This window comes from Aotus nancymaae, unplaced genomic scaffold (genome assembly GCF_030222135.1).
Source record: "Aotus nancymaae isolate 86718 unplaced genomic scaffold, 86718_ANA_hifiasm-v0.15.2.pri h1tg000131l, whole genome shotgun sequence".
Classification (NCBI taxonomy): Eukaryota; Metazoa; Chordata; class Mammalia; order Primates; family Aotidae; genus Aotus; species Aotus nancymaae.
The window spans coordinates 8,265,438-8,281,708 of NW_026988546.1; the positions used below are offsets into that span (position 1 = coordinate 8,265,438).

General features: G+C 47.3%; 1 protein-coding gene across 3 annotated transcripts in view; it reads left to right on the forward strand.

Annotated features, from left to right (window-relative positions):
* The window catches only part of IL1R1 (interleukin 1 receptor type 1), a 74,669-nt gene that overhangs the window by 36,895 nt on the left and 21,503 nt on the right, over nt 1–16,271 (forward strand). Inside the window, exons 1-3 of one of the 3 annotated variants that reach the window (XM_012471516.3) lie at nt 443–584; nt 10,521–10,597; nt 15,746–15,812. In XM_012471516.3, the coding sequence (XP_012326939.2) occupies nt 15,752–15,812 (61 nt within the window). In that variant the 5' untranslated portion in view covers nt 443–584; nt 10,521–10,597; nt 15,746–15,751. Of the gene's footprint in view, nt 1–442; nt 585–714; nt 802–10,520; nt 10,598–15,745; nt 15,813–16,271 lie in introns of those variants that run through there. The other 2 variants (XM_012471517.3, XM_064371469.1) reach the window with 2 other exon arrangements.

Sequence of the window (16,271 nt, forward strand, 5' to 3'; positions counted from 1 at the left end):
TAGTAGAGCCCTCGCAGCCCTGGAGGAGCCGGGCGGCGACTCGGGAGCGCGCGGCCGCGTTCCAATGCTCTGGAACCGGCGGGACCCCCGGGCTGCCGCAGGATGCCCCGGGCAGGGCGGCGTCCGGAGGGGGCTGTCCAGCCACGCCAGCTCCTCCGGGTGGAGAGTCGGGGGCACCCGGCCAGCTCACTCGCCGCCCGCGGACTGGCCCCGCGGAGCCGTCTCCGCCCGCTCCCCGCCCCCGCAGCGGCGGGGCTGGAGTCGGAGCCGCGCCCCGCAGTTCCCGGCCGCGAGGGCGGGCGCAGCTCGTGCCCAGCGCCCGGAGCCGCCTAGGAGAGCGCGGCGCCGGCCGGGAGGAGCCGGAGCGCGGCCAGGCCGGACAGTGGGGGCGCCGGCCTGTCCCGCGCGCCCCAGGGAGCGGCAGGAATGTGACAGTCGCGCGCCCGCGCTCCGGAGCTCTCCTCGCTCGGCTTCTAGGGCTCTCGCCACTCCGATCTGAGCCGGGTTCCGCCCGGGGCTGGGATCCCCTCACCCCCGACAGCCACCCGTCCACGTAGGAGGAAGATGGAGCATCGGGGGACTAGGTAGGGGTGAGGTGGACTGCGGCCTTGACACCTTCTAGGCCCCCGCTCTGGAGGGCGCTGTGAGCGTCCTCCCTAAGTTGCACTTGGCTGTCAGCGTGTGTTGTGTAAGAAGGGAATGGCGGTGAGGTCTGCGTGTGTGTTTCCTGTGTGGAGCAGGAGTTAACGTTGTTCAGGTCGTTTGAAGGAACTTGCTGAGTGTTCTGGAAGTGGGTTCTAGGTAGGTGTGCTACTCCCCGTGTGAATGGCTTTCAGGTTTTCTATCCCGCTGCGTTCTACAGGTTCAGGAGCGTCCCTCTTAGAGGTTGGGCTCAGGACCCTCAGTCTCCTTAACCAGGTGAGGGCTGAGGCCTTAACTGCACTGGGAAGGGTAACTTGTTGCCCCTCCAGATAAAAGGATGGTGCTAGGGAATGTAACTACGATCAAGTAGGCACTGAGAAGACCCTCATTATTTCCAACAGGCATGCCCAGAACTTTACAGTTTATAAGGCCCTTTACAGAGACTGCTCTTTTATCCTCCCTACAGTCTTGTGAGGAGGGTGCTCTCATTACCCCTGTTTTACAGCGGGAAGCAGAAGCTTAGGTGACTAGCTTGCTGGAGGTTGGTGACATTGTTTTCTGTCTCAATCTCTTCTCATTTATTGTTTGATATCCCTTTTGATATTTGATTTAATATTCTATGTTCATATCCTTTTATGCTAGACAGAAAGGTAGAGCCTTTGGGAATGGGGTTTGCTGGGGCAGGGGTGTGGAACTCTGATTTATTTTCAGTCTCTTTGGCTAGCTGCCGAGCTGCTGTGTGTGAAGTCTCCTGCACCCGTTCGCCCTCATGTGGCCTCCATGCTGTTCAAGAAAGGACATCTGACCAGAATTCTCACAGGACTGTCGCAGTCCAGAGCAGCCCCCTCTATTTTTAGTAGGCCCTGCTTGTATGTCATAATGTGACATCATTTTTTTTTTTATGGTTCTGAAACCTGTGACAGCTTTTGAGTCAAACTTTCACCATTAGTGAAACACTACTTAATATTAGATTTGCTAATTTATTAAAGATTTATTGATTACTATGTGCCAGGCACTGGTGAGTGCTGGGGAGAAAACAGTGAATACAACAGATGAAAACCTCTGTCCCCTAATGGACGTGAGTCCTCTTGGTAAGGTCATAGGATCTGGGCAGTCTCTCTTCAAAAGGGAGGGTCTTTGAAATTCACCCCTTTGTACAAGGGTGTGGATGCACTGGCTGCCTAGAGGACACCACTCAGCAGCTCCAGTGCAGAGGATGAGGATGGGCACAGATGCAGCTCTGTGGTTCCCTAGAGAATAGCAGGGTTGCTATTCTCCACATTCATGGTGTCCCTTGCCTCAGTTCCTAGGATGTGGAGCTCTAGAATGTGGAGCTACATGACTTGGGCATGCACAAGGACAAGGGCGGATGGAAACCATGAGGCCAGGATGTATCAGTGAGAGTTGAGTGTCTACCTGCAAGCTGGGACATTATGGAGAAGACGTCTCAGTAATGAGAGGGGCCAAGCTGGACAATTGCGGTGAAACTACCACAGTATAGGGGGTGGAGAAGGACAGAGATCCTTATATTCTTGTGCTATATAATGGATCCACTTGGAACTTGCCATTTTAAAAGAAGTTGTCGGGGCACCTGGGACTCACCTTTGATGGCACAGCTGCACGATGCTACACATCTGTTGCTGTGAGTGGGTCCTCGGTTTGCGTTTTCCTCTCCTTGAGGTTGTGAGGTAGGCTGGTGGCACAAGACAAGGACCTGCACTGTCAGCAGCCCTTTTCTCCTCTGATTGTCTGCTGTGCTTCCAGGAAATGCTGCTGGAGCCTCCTGGGCATGCCTAGTGCAGGGAGTATGTGGGCAGCCCTGGCACTGATTTATCTCACCAAGTTCTGAAAGAGACTAGAGCTTTTTGAGGCCCCAGTGACTTGCATGTTCTTGGATTCGTGCTGTCTCCTATTTGTGCACATCTGGGAGCACACACATGGCAGCATGATGGAGACCTCTATCACTTCCCAAGAGGACTCATGCCCATGAGAAGACAGGGGTGCCATAAATTAAAAGTAGGGTAAAAGGAAAATAAGAGCGGAGATGAAGTGGAGCCTGAAATGAGGCTTGATGTGTGTAGTGTAAGCCCTGATGACCTAGATGCTGGTAAACTTACCCAAGTGGGGCCGTGGATGTGGAGGGAAGACTGAGTCTTAGCTCTGCCTGCATCTTAGCACTGCCTGAAGCACTCAGAGAAATGCCAAGACTGGATGCAGAGCAAACAAATTAGCACCTCTGGGGGCGTGCTGGGCACGCGTATTTTCAAAGCCCCCCAGGTGGTTCTAACACGTAGCCATGGGTGACAACATAAATATGCTGTCCTGTAGGCAATGGGAAAGAGGAAACCCGGCATATCACAGCCACCAGTGTCTTCAAGATGAAAGCTAAGTGCTCAGGAGAAAAAGCATTCTTGGAACAAAGAGAAGTGGGAACTTTCTTTTAAAGGTCCCTGAAAAAGAGGTGAGAATAATGAGTTTTCGGTGGTCTCTTGAAATGACCTTCCCTGCAAGTGCAGTTCGGTAATCATGGTTCAGCGAGCTGTGAACAGGAAGGGTCTAACCATGGTGATCTATGCACATTTGGCGTCCCAAACTTGAGAACTCATAGATAAAATACAGCCAATGACTAATGACCAAGAGTTAAATGAAAAGTTAGATGGTGTCACTTTCCATCAGTGGGTCTCACCTCATTAAAACTCAACATCCCTCTTAATGCAAATATTTTAAAACACCCCTTTTATAATTTTGAAATGATATAGCAAAACTTATCTACAACATAACTTGTAAAAATCAATGTAATACTTAGATGTTAAAGAGAAATAAAAACAACTTGTATTAAAATTATGCATTTCAGCGTGCAGACACTTGAGCTGAGCTGAACTAGACCCTATAAGGTGAGCCAGTGCTTTCTATAGACTTCAGGACAGCTGACATGGGGTGGGAACAGGTGAGTCTCAGTGGCCATCCAAATGCCACTGAAGGATGAGTGACTCTTGGTCAAGGTCTTGATGGTAGTCAAAGGCCATTCTTCTCTCAGTGTTCATAGTAAGTGCATTCCTGAAAAATTTAGTGTGTATAAACTTGTGCCAACAACATATACATTTTATATAAATGTGGAAGGGAGTTAAGGGCTAGGCTTCAAACACTGCAAATATGTTTCCATCAGTATGAACGTCTGTGAGACCCCTGGAGATCATGCGGGACAGGTCTTTACTGAGCAGAACTGCCTGTGTTGTTCCGGATGTCAATCATCTATGGCCTCCAGTGCTGAATGCATCCTGATCATCCAGGGTCCCCTTCCCCACAGGTTCTGAAATGCTCCCTCCAAGGGCCATACCCACCCCAGTGAGAACCACTGCTTTCCCTGCATTGCTGGGCAGTGAGTGATTAAAGTGCCATTGCAGGTGTGGGCACTGAAATAGCAGGTCACTGGACATGTCTAAGCCAGCCATCAGGAATGCACTTCCCGTTACTTGCTAAAGGATCATAGAGATCAAGTTAGAAATCAGAAAGGTTGGTGCTTTGTGTGTTGGGGTGAAGAATCACAAGGGAGCTTTGAGGGGTGGCAGAAATGGTCTACATCCTGATGAAGCATTCCTGGTACACACAGTTGTTGCAATTTATGGAACTGTCCACATAAGTTTTGTGTTTCACCATGTGCAATATGGTGAAAAATGTTTACCCCAGTAAAAAATTATAGAAGTGAAAACAATGTAAAGATTGTTGTAGAGAAGGCTTAGTCCTCTGAAACTTTCTGTGGATCCCAATCTGAGAAATAGCTGTTCTTGCCTGACTGGGAGGCAGTGCTCCAGGGAGGAGTGTTTCTCGTTCTCAGTCAACTTTTTGGCAAGTCCAGTGCAATAGTGATCTTGGCATCGTAGCCTCTAGTGGCTGGAGAGGAAGTGCGGTGGAGGCATTGGAGAGTCTGGGAAGGTCAAGACAGGGCATTTGGAAAGGGGACAAAGGACAGGAGACGAGGCCCATCCATGTCTCTGGGTTCTGGTTCTGTTGTCCAGGAGCCCTAGGAGGTTTGTAGGGGTGGGGTGGAAAAGTCAGACTTCGACCTAGAACCTAGTGGTCAAGAGGCTTGGGGCAGGTCCATCCCCATCTGTGGCGTCTGGTGACAGTGATCCTGTCTCTCTGTGTCTCATTGCCCCTTTTGCCCTTAAAAACCATGTTCCTTAGTTGAAACCACCAATCTTGTGGCTTTTCGCCTTGTATTAGCTGAATGGTTGGGATTTCACAGCGACGTCTGAAACTTCTTTGGAAATTTTTACTTTACATTCATGTGCTTTTGCATCCTCAATGATAAAAATAAAACTTTCCTTCTCCCGTTTATATGGGTAAATAAACCATTGATAACTATGAGCGAGGCGTTAGGATTCCTCTACCAGTAGGAACGTTATCAGGCTTGGTGTTTCCTGGGCTTTCTGAGGTGGTGAGGGAGTTTCTATTTCTCTGGTGTGGGAGTGTTTACTCATAGATTTGCAGAGCTCTTTCTCTGGGGGAAAATCAGAGGTGACCACATTGAACGCACAGTTGGGTTTTTGGGGTGTGTGCATGTGGTGGAGTGTGGGTGACTAATCTCCACGGGATGGAAACCATTGTGTCACGTTTGGAACACACCACGGTGGTCCCCAGAATGCTCTGTGGTTATTTCCACACTTTCCTGCACTAGCTTGGGTGTGGAACTTCCTGGGTGGGCTCTGTGACCATTAGGGGTGGGTCTCTCCATCTAACTTGCCCCACAGGTGTGAGTGTGTGGAGCCCGGCTGCTTCCATTTCTCATGATCAAGACTGGATAGAGATGACTGTGAGCGTTTACTTAGGACGATGTCTCTAGATTTTACCTCCCAGGGATTCCTTCTGAGAAATGAAAAGCAAAGGCTTCACCTGGCACTCCAAGCAGCTCACTGTAAGGGATGCTTCGATGGCTCAATTGTGGAGATTTTTCTTTCTACTTCATAATAGAGCCATGCTAGCTCTAATAGCCAAATGATAACTTCCGCTAGAAAATCTGGGTGAAATTAGTAACCTAGGGAGATAGAATTTGGGCTCTCTGGCTGTCTATAGCTTCTCCCTGGCTGTCTATAGCTTCTCCCTGGGAATTTGTGGATTCTAAGCCAGGATTTGTGTAGGTATGTAGATTTGTTTTTAACAATGATGGGGACTTTATGATAGCTGTCTGAATTCTTATAACAAAGGAATAACACAGGAGGTCAAGGCTGCAGTGAACTGTAATTGCACCACTGCACTCCAGCCTGGGCAACAGAACAAGATCCTGTCTCAAAGACCAACAAAGGGGTAACAGGAGGATATCATAATTATGGGCTTGGCTTCAGTACTGTAATAGATTCTCTGTACACATTTCCACTGATTTACAGTAGAACACATGGGCTGTGACATTTCATGAGCTAAAGAATCTGCTTTAGCCCTTGATTTTTCAGGGACTCATCCGTGGTCATTTCTCAGTTATGGCCAAATAAGTTGGAGCCTAATTTTCTGATTATTTCTCCATGACATCTGATCTACACATATGCACATATTGGTTAGTATTAGGAATGAGAGGCTGTATTAAATGATGCTGTAAATGCATTAGCCCATCACTCCGTGGGAAGGTAGAAGAGCGTGTTGTTGCTATCAGGTGGAAATGTAGAAAGTGCGGTGAGGATATTCTTGTAAATTTCAGATTGTGTCAGGTCCTTGGAAGAAGGAGGAGTCACCTGCTGTCTGTTCTCTCTTCTTGGGCTTCTGTAGAGGTTTGGCCCTGTGCCTCGGAGGGCTCTGCGCTGCAGCTTGGCCAAACACATCCCTCAGCATGGAGAGAAGTGTGGAAGGCCAAGAGGATGTGCCCACTTGGCCTAATCCTAACCCACCAGCTCCCCTGTTCTTAACCACGTCCCTTGTGTACCTGGGATCCCTGAATTCCGTCCCTAAACACCCTGGGCCCTAATTCCAGGGCCAGTGTGGTCATTTCCATGGACTCTGCTGCCTGGTTCATAGACTGGCCAGGGCTGTTCAGAGGCAGATAGACATGGATGTGTGGACTTAGACGTCTACCTGTGTGCACACTCAGGGCCCCTCCCAGTATGGGATGGAGCTGGGGAGAGGCTGAAGACAGAGGAATGGAGATGAATATAGCTACACACAGCCGGAGCCATGTGGCGGGACTGCTTCATGAAGGTCTCACGGTGAGGATAGCGCAGCCTGTGTTTGGACAGACATAGAATGCCATGTGCCAGGATGAGCTTCCCCCAGCTCTGGGCACCTCTGTTGCCACTGTGCCCAGAAGTGGACCTCCAGGAGACATCTGCTGTGTGCCACCTTGCCTGTGCCTAGCTTCTATCCTAGAAGGCAGGGCTCACAATGTGGGGGAATTCCTCAGGAATAAGAATGAATTCCTCAACATTATGGGAAATTCCTCAAGAAAAAGAAGGCATTTAATAAATGCATTGTGGCTAAAGAGCAGGAAAAATGCCTTCTTCCCCTGCACTGGGCCGTAGGCCTTGAGGAAGAAACTTGGGTTCCTGTGACAGCCCTCTCTCCCTAGCTGTCACTTTTCCTGTGCATGCACTGGGTATGAAATTCCTTGCAGAGGGACAGGAAGGCGCTGTTGGATGAAGTCAGTCCTTCCTGGAAGGGGGGTTTTTGTTGGGGGCCAAATGATCATTTTTAATTCTTGTACTTAATTTCTACTTTTATAATTTGTTTCACATTGCATTTCTCTTTCTGGGTCTAGCAGGAAATTGCTTTATGCCTCAAATATGCATTTTCATTTTATCTTTAATCAACAACTAACTTTGTGTGTGTGTTGCATGTGCTGCTGTAGTCATGTTGTGATACCTCAGTGTTTCCAAATACATCATGATCACCAAACAGCGATGAGGGCTGTGTTCCGGAAGATCTTCACAATTGCAAGCTTTTCCATGTGATTGTCACATAAAGCCGTGCTGTGCTGCAGGGAATGGACAAGGCCTCCACAAGTGGGGATGACCAGCCTAGGCCTTGGGTCACCCTAGGATCTGGCTGACTCCTTGGGTCTGGACATCAGCATCTGATGCTGATGCACTCCCTCCTGCCTTGTCTGCAAGCTGCTATGAAGAGGATGTTAGCCAGTCCAGGGGCTTCACACATAACATAGGCATCCTTGCTTGAAGGCTGAACAGGGGAACCACATACTGTGGCTTCTTAATGTATTGAGTGAGTTAATCCTTTTCTCTTTCTTATTTTATTTTATGTGGAAAATTCAATCTGAAACATGACACAGTGACATATATCTGTGACTTTTTATTGTTACTGGTATTTTCTAAAGGTACATTGTAAGTCATTTTTAAAAATTACAATGGACTTCGATGAACTGGTTCTGAATAAGGGAGGTTTCTTTACCTAGCATGCCTTCTGGCAGTAACATTTCTCAGTCTCTAGTCCTATTCCTGTAGTTTCTTCTCCTCTGGGTCATGCCCAACCCCAGCTCTTGCGACAGCCATCTGGGTGTGAGCCCTTTGTCTAACTCCTTGCAAAGGATTCCACTCTCTTATGTGATCCTGGCCATCTCCAGACCCCAGCGATGGTTCCCCTTGCAATCCTATTATCTGACCTACATCCTGTACCCTTATTCCATCCTTCCCCTTCTTTGATTCTAGGCTGGGTTTTCATCCCCATGTGTCTCATGCAAAGGTGGTGGTTAGGTAAGCAGGTGGATTCCTTCCCTCTTTCCCTCTCTTCCTCCTTCCTTTCTTTCACAAGTATTTATTGAGCTATTATAACAGACATGCAAGATGTGTAGGATGGGCCTCCTCGTGGGTATGGGAGAGGGTAGGGTCTACTCTGCACTGCTTTCTTCCCTGGCCCAGGTAGAGAATGCCAACAACTAGGGGAGCTGCCCAATGTTGCCAGAGCCAGGGGGCCCAGAGCCAGCAGTTCAAGGCACCTTGGTGTGTTGTACGAGGGAGAACCTGTGTCGGTCGTCACACCTGGCTTTGGAGGAACGGATGTCTGCAAGGGCCCTGGGAGAAGCTTCTGATCAGAATCACCTCTGAGATGGTCAGAAATCCCAGAAGCTGCCAGGCTAGGAATGGAAGAATTGACTACCAGACCCGCAAAGTGCCATAGAGGCGCATGGAAGTGGAATGGCACGGTGCTTATAAACGGCAAGGCGGGGAGCCAGGGCTGGGCACAGACCCATCTGGACAGTGAAGGCAGAAGAGTAGGGGGCACTGATCCTCATCCCAGGGGTCAGGCGGGAGGGATGGTGGGATGGCCAGGTGCTGGAGAGATGTCCAGTGGGCTGGAGACGGAGGGGTCCTGGCATAGAGAACCTAAGAGGGGTGGTGGCCTGGGCAGTGCATCTCAGAGGACCAGCAAGCTTAGAGAGCACACGGTGGTCGCTTCAGCAATGGATGAGGGATGGAGACAGTGAGTATATAAATTCTTAAGTGAAGTTTCTGGGGAAAACGGGAGGGAAAATGAGGCCATTAGAAGAGAGTGGGGAGTCACCTTCTCTGCAAGAAACTTCCTGGGCCTCCCAAATAAATCCATCCTTCCCACCTCCCCCATTGCATCCATTTTGGTGCCATTCACTATATAATTCCCAACAGCCGCTGTCATATCTGGGGCACACTCACAGAGGTCAGTCAGGAGGGTACTGTCTTAGGATGGGGAGTGGGAGGATGTGGGAGTCTCTCCTTTGAGATTGTGCTATGATATGATTCCTATTGATGGGCCAATGCATCTCTGATACCTTGTGTTACGCTATGTACTGCCTAAAAGTGAATAATAACTTGTAATTTAGTTTGTGTAGTCTAAGGAAAATATTTTGTGTTGAATTAGTCAGGCTGTTTTATTGATGGGAATTCAAAAACCTTATGCTTAGGTCTTACAAGCTTTTCAAAGGCCCAAAGAAATGATTCAGATAAGAAAAAAATTTGAACTCTAAACACTAAAAGCAAACCACAAAAACAGGTGAATCAATGGTGAAAGAGCTGTAGGACATTGCAGAAGGGCTACCACAACTCAGCTTTTTGAGGTTGACTTAAATTATATGATATGGAGTGCAGGGATATTAATGTGCTTGATAATGGAAGAATGAGGATACCTCCTCTTAAACAGAGCCTGCTCATTTTTTCTGGCCTCTGGTGCATTTCTCTCTGGCAAAGCTCAAGCTCTGTTTTCATGTGCATTGATGCATGACTTCCCTAGAGGTGGTTTGATCCATTTCTGTACCTGGTCTCTAGCAAAGTGTCATGTGCACATGTTTAACCAAAATAGCATGTGGTTGTCAAGCTCTTCTTCCCTCCCTGTGATTTGATTTCCTGAAAGTATTCTGTCCCAAGGATTATGGGACATACACTTGTTAAACATTGGCCTCATTTTCATGGCCATTTAAATGTCACGACCTTTCTGACACTTTGATATGGTTTGGCTGTGTGTCCCCACCCAAATCTCAACTCAAATTATAATCCTCATGTGTCCAGGGAGGGACCTGGTGGGAGGTGATTGCATCATGCGGGAGGTTTACCCCATGCTGTTCTCATGATAGTGAGTGAGTTCTCATGAGATCTGAAGGTTTAAAAGTGTTTGGCACTACCCTCCTTGCACTCTCTCCCTGTCTCTCTTTCTCTCTCTCTCTCTCTCTAGTGCTGCCATGTAAGACATGCCTGCTTCCACTTCCACCATGATTGTAAGTTTTCTAAGGCTTCCCCACCCGTGCAAAACTGTGAGTCAATTAAACCCTCTTTCCTTGATAAATTACCCAGTCTCAGGTATTTCTTTATAGCAGCGTGAAAATGGACTAATACACACCTTTTGAGATCCTCACAGCAATTGGTGCCTTTAGACCTCTTCGTTCACACTTCACTTGTGTGTTCTTTCTTCCCCAGGTAGATGCACCCACTGAAGATGGTGACTCCCTCCTGAGAAGCTGGACTCCTTGGTAAAAGTCAAGGCCTTCTCCAAGGTAACAGGGAAGGGTCATGCTAGGGTCTGACGGCCAGCCTTTTCTCACAAATAGCTGAACTCTTCCACCCTCAGATCTAGGGGCCCTGGACTATGTCCCATTGTATGCAAAAATATTTTATTCCTCTTTCCCAGGTCATCTTGGCTGTGCTTCAGGGGAGACTTGCGAAATGGTGGGTCCCAGTGCTGCATCCAGGCTTTCCCCAATTTCAGCCCCTTCCAGGCTTTGCTGTTCATTTTCACTCCACTGTCACTACATGCTCAAATTCTTGCTTTCTGCCTACCTCATCCCAAGAAACCTGGGTCCATGATGCCATGGGTGACACCCTCTGAGCATCTTTCCCGAGCTGTCTGTGGGTACCTGAACCTGCCCCCCAACCTGGCCCTTGCTCTCCCTGGCCCCAGCTCAGTGAGTTTGGCCCAGTTGGTCCCTGCTTCTCCCCTCTGGCCCTGAGTGTTCTCAGATATGTCCCCTCCTGCCTGTCTGTCACTACGGCTGGCCCACCCCTCATCCTCTCTCCCATGGACCTCTGTGGTGGCCTGCTCTTCCCAGCTCCCCTGTCTCCAGTTTATATTCCACAAGGTGCCAAAATGTCTGCAAAAAATGGAGATCTAACATACACCAGTCCATGGCTTAAAATCCATACCTACTTCTCTGCCACATGCAAATGACAGTCCGAGTTCCTCAGCAAACGTCCGCATGTTGTGGGAACCTGTGGCGTCTCAGCCTCCCCCTCAGAACCCACCTCTGGTTTATGCTCCAGAACATGATATAGTTGGATGCTCCCCTCTGCCTCCTCCAGGCTGAGTTAGCCACTGTCTCCCCTCCTGCCTTGGTCATGGCTCTTCCAGTAGACACCCCCACGTTATAGTCTAACTCTGTCTCCACATCCCCTGAGACTGCTGAGTGGACCCAGGCCCTGGGACCATTGTTCCTATTTTTGTTCCCAAAGCCAAGTAGATATTTGAGATACGATTGTTGAATGCAGCAGTGAGTGAATAAAGAAATGAATGGTTAACTGAAAACATTTTATGAAAACTGTTATTTGTCATCAGAGCATGGGGCAATTTCCCATAGCTAGCATTTGGGAGTGACCATTTGTCAGGCACCTTTCTAAGCCCTTTGCATGTGCTCACTCATTTCACCCACATAGCACCATCAGTGACAAATGCTGTCATTGTATTGCTTGTCAAAAGGGGGAACTGAGGCACAGAGGCTGAGCTTTTACTCAACATGTTATCTATGTTGAGGGACTTCTGACTTGGATAGCCATTCAACTGTGAGCACTGTAGAGGCCGGTCAGGTCTGGCTCTGCCTTGGAATATCTGGGTTATTCAAGGGCATAATGGGGTCTGTGTTGATTTTTGTTGGGAGTGTGTGGGTTAATCTAGGTGCAACCCTCACCTCCTTCCCTTCTGATGTCCTCACTCCCTTTGGTCACGTGATCCTTAACACCCATCCCAAGCTCAGTGTCAACTCTTTGCCCCAGGGTCCTAGGGATCTATGACATGGATTCCAAAAGCCCACTGCTGAGGGGACATGGCCACTCCCAACCCCCGACTGTTTCCCAGAGCAGCTCTGGGGCAGAAGTAAACTTGGACCCAGGGGACATGGCTCTTCACTTTTTTATAGTCTATTAGAGAAGGATGGGGTCCAACATCAGCTGGTTCATTGCCTGTCATGCAGATGAGCACACTGGGGCCCAGGGAGAGTCGTGTCCAATATCACCCTGCCTTGTGGTACAGGCCACCAGCCCTGGACCTGTGATTAAACATTGTCCACAGTTAATTTGGATTTATATCTCATGATACACTCCATAAAGTTCAGTCAGACATCTTTTTCTTCTCCCCTGCCTAACCATCAAACAAGCCAGATCTTGTAACTAAATGAACCAACAGCTGGCAGTGTTCAGATGACTTTGCAATGCCTTTATTTTGTTGTTGATAAACTAATGCACGTAGCAGACTAGCCTGGAACTGGTGACTGGGAAACATTTTAACTCTTTCTTTCCTTCCTCTCTATCACAAAGACTTAAAACACACTTCATGCAATCACAGAAAGAGTTCATAGACCAGGATATAGGGCTTCAAAGACTTCTATCTTATTTAATCATCTGAACATAGTTTAAAGGTAAAGATGGTAATAATACTAGTATTCTAGACTGTTTTGGGAAGCCAATTAATGTGAATAAAGGGTCAGAGTTAAAGGATATTGAAGGAATGCAGTTTTACCGCTCTGAGGTAGGTTTCAATGCTTGAGCCAGACTCGGGGATCATCGTCCTGATACTGGGGGTAATGTGAAGAGAATATGAATGGGTATGTCTCACATGCTTAGAAAATCTTTCTTCCCTGTATTTGTTTAAAAAGCATGTTGCAACTTAAAAAAAATACCTATATACTTTTTTTTTTCTGAGATGGCGTCTCATTCTGTCACCCAGGCTGGAGTGCAGTGTCACTTTGGATTGATCTTTGCTCACTGCAACCTCTGCCTCCCGGGTTCAAGTGATTCTCCTACCTCAGCCTCCCAAGTGGCTGGGATTACAGGCACACACCACCATGCCCAGCCAGTTTTTGTATTTTTGGTAGAGACAGGGTTTCACCATGTTGGCCAGGCTTGTCTTGAACTCCTGGCCTCAAGTGATCTGCCCACTTTGGCCTCCCAAAGTACTGGGATTACAGGGGTAAGCCACTGCACCTGGCCATAATACACCTTCATAAATAGAACATTTTCCAGCTAATATTCAAATGACTGCATGTTGTTAGAATCTGAATGAATATCATGTTAAAATATTTTATGTTTTCCTATTTATTAACTTATAGCTACAGATAAGAATATAGGTAAATTTTATCTCCTGTAAAAATTAAAAGGCAGATGTTTTCAAAGCACAGAATTATGTGGTTTACTTTAGACATTGCCCCTAGGTTGAACAGAAGGGATAAGAGTTTTTTCTCTTTTTTCCTTTCCTTTCTCTTTTTTTCGTACAAATTTCATTGTAGGTATTTTAGAAAGTATAGAAAGCCCCAACAAGGGGAAACTCACCCAACCAATTTGAATATGTTGTTATCATTTCTTTTAGTCTTTTCGGGTGCATTTCTATGTAGCTATATCCTATCATACCAGCAATTTATTATCTTGCAATATAAAATGAAGGCATGACCTTTGAGCTGGCCTAGAAGTATGGGTTGATTTTTTAAAGTGGGTCCTGGTAGCAGGGCACATTCCAAGTGGGGAAGTAGGTTCATTATTTTCATTCATCCCAGGAGACTTTATTAAGGGCTTGTGTTGCTAGCACAGTGCTGGGTGCTGTGGGTGCAGAGGTGAGCAGGCCTTGATTCCTGCTGTCATGAGGTTTTCTGGCCAGAACAACTGCAGCACAGTGTGCTCAGGGCTGTGGCAGGTGAACACATGGGTTGTTGGGGGCTCAGAGGAGGAAGAAGCCAGGCAAGGGGTCTGGGGGGTTCCTTGGAGCCAAGATGCAGACAGATGTGGGAGGTAGTCAGGTGAAAGGTGGAAGGAATAGAGAAGGCGACGTCTCTGAGGCTGGAGCACCTGCCCAGGTGAGGCCTGAGTGTGGAGTGTGCTGGGGGACGTGGGGTGTGGAGAGGCAAGTCAGAGCCTCTCCATGAGGAAGCCGTAGGTTTTGCTGGGGAGTTTGGAGTACTTAATAGGTGCACTGGGGAGCCAGTGAAGGTGTTTTGAGCAGATCATATGGTGATGGGTAGTTTGTAGGCTTTGGATTGACTGAAGGCATAAATCTGTAGGCAGAGAGCCCAGTAGGGAGCCTGTTGCCATAATGAATCCAGGCAAGAGCTGGAGATTGCTTGAACTAAAGCGGCATCACCAGTGGCCATGAGTGAACTGGGGCGGCGGGGTGGGCATGATGATCTAAGGAGACAGACTGCTAGGGAGAGAGCACAGCTTTGCAGGGCAGTGGTCGCAACATCATTTATCCCTGGTCTCTTGAGTAATCCCAGTAGGTTCAGAGCAGTGCTGTGCCTGTCACTGCAGTGGGGAGCATGGGGTGAGGTAAATTTGGTGGAGTGAGAATGGGTTTGGTCTTGGGGGCCTACTGAGTTTGAAGTACACAGGGGCCTTTGAGTAAATTTGTGCAAAATTCAGCTGGAGACACAACACTGGAGCTTGTGTATCATCGCAAGTTCTGTGTTCAGGAGCAGGACAGGAATGCTCAGGAAGAAAAAGGCTATACTGAATATTAATGTGGAAAGGTAGACAGAATAGGATGATTTTTTCTTGTACATTCACTTGATACTGTTTTGTAGGTAAAGCCACTGGCATGCTCTCCCTGTAGACTTGCTGTATTGGGCAAGTACCTAACCTGATTCTGTCCCCTGCCATGTATGTGGACAAGCCTTATGTAATTAAATCAATCAGTTACCAGGACCTCAGTTTAACACGTAGTCCTGTTGCTAACCCATTATCTGTTGTAGCTGATGCTGTGTTGGTGGGGACTTTTAAACTACCAGGGGATTGTGGAGATTTTCCTCTTTTCCTTTCCAGTCCCTTTTTTTTCATACAAAGTTAATTGCAGATATTTTAGAAAGTACAGAAATCCCAGACAAGGGGAAACCCACCCGACCCAATTTTAATATGTTATCATTTCTTTCAGGTTGTTTTTGGTGATTTCTATATAGCTATATTGTATTCTATAAGCAATTTAGTATCTTGAAATATAAAATGAAGGCTGGCCTAGAAGTGTGGGTTGATTTTGCAAGTGGGTCCTGGCAGCAGGGTACATTCCAAGTGGGGAACAAATCCACACAAGTGGAGGTGAGCTGGCTTAGGGGTGAGTGCATAGCTGACTTCGGATGTAGACTAGATTTGGGGAAATTTAAATGGGATGCAAGACTGGAAATGTATAATGGGACAGCAGATGAAAATGTTTAAAATCTTAAGTCATTGAGTTTGTTCTCAATTTTTTGAAAATTCTTTATCCCTTTTTGTCCCCATCCCATTCTCTAACCAGAAGTCAAACATGATAACATTCATGATGTAGAAAAACTAATTCATCGGTGTGACTTGGGGGTGAGGGTGGGAACAGGGCGGGTGTTGACATATTTAGTTTTAGACATTTGTTGGAAAAGTAACATTTTTGCTTTTGTCTTTCTTCCATTCCTCCATTTCTCCAGGAGAATATGAAAGTGTTACTCAGACTTACTTGTTTCATAGCTCTCCTGATTTCTTCTCTGGAGGCTGGTAAGTTAACTATTTCTTCGTGTTCTTGTCTGCTAAGAAAATCTGTTATTTAGAATACATGAAGCGCTTTCCCTAAGAGAGTCATTTCTCATACTCGTTTCAGTTGAATCCCTGGGCAGAGAGCCTCCTGGTCATAGACCTGGACTGCTGGAAGTTCCTCTCAGCATCTTCCTCTTGTTCTCTCACATATAGACTGGGAAACTGAGGCCCAGTGAGATGTAGATAGTTTTGGAGCAAAAGCTAAAATCTAGGTCTCCAATCTAAGTCCAGCCCTCTTTCCACATGGCTGTTGTTTGAAAGTGTGATACAGAAAATTCTGACTTTCATTTGGACGAGATATTATGCATACTCTTTATGAATCCACAGTTGGAAGTCATCAAGCTACAGTTCTTTTTCTTTTTCTTTCCGTTTCTTCATTTTCTCTTATCGCTTCTCTGTGTGCCAGATGTTAGCTACTGG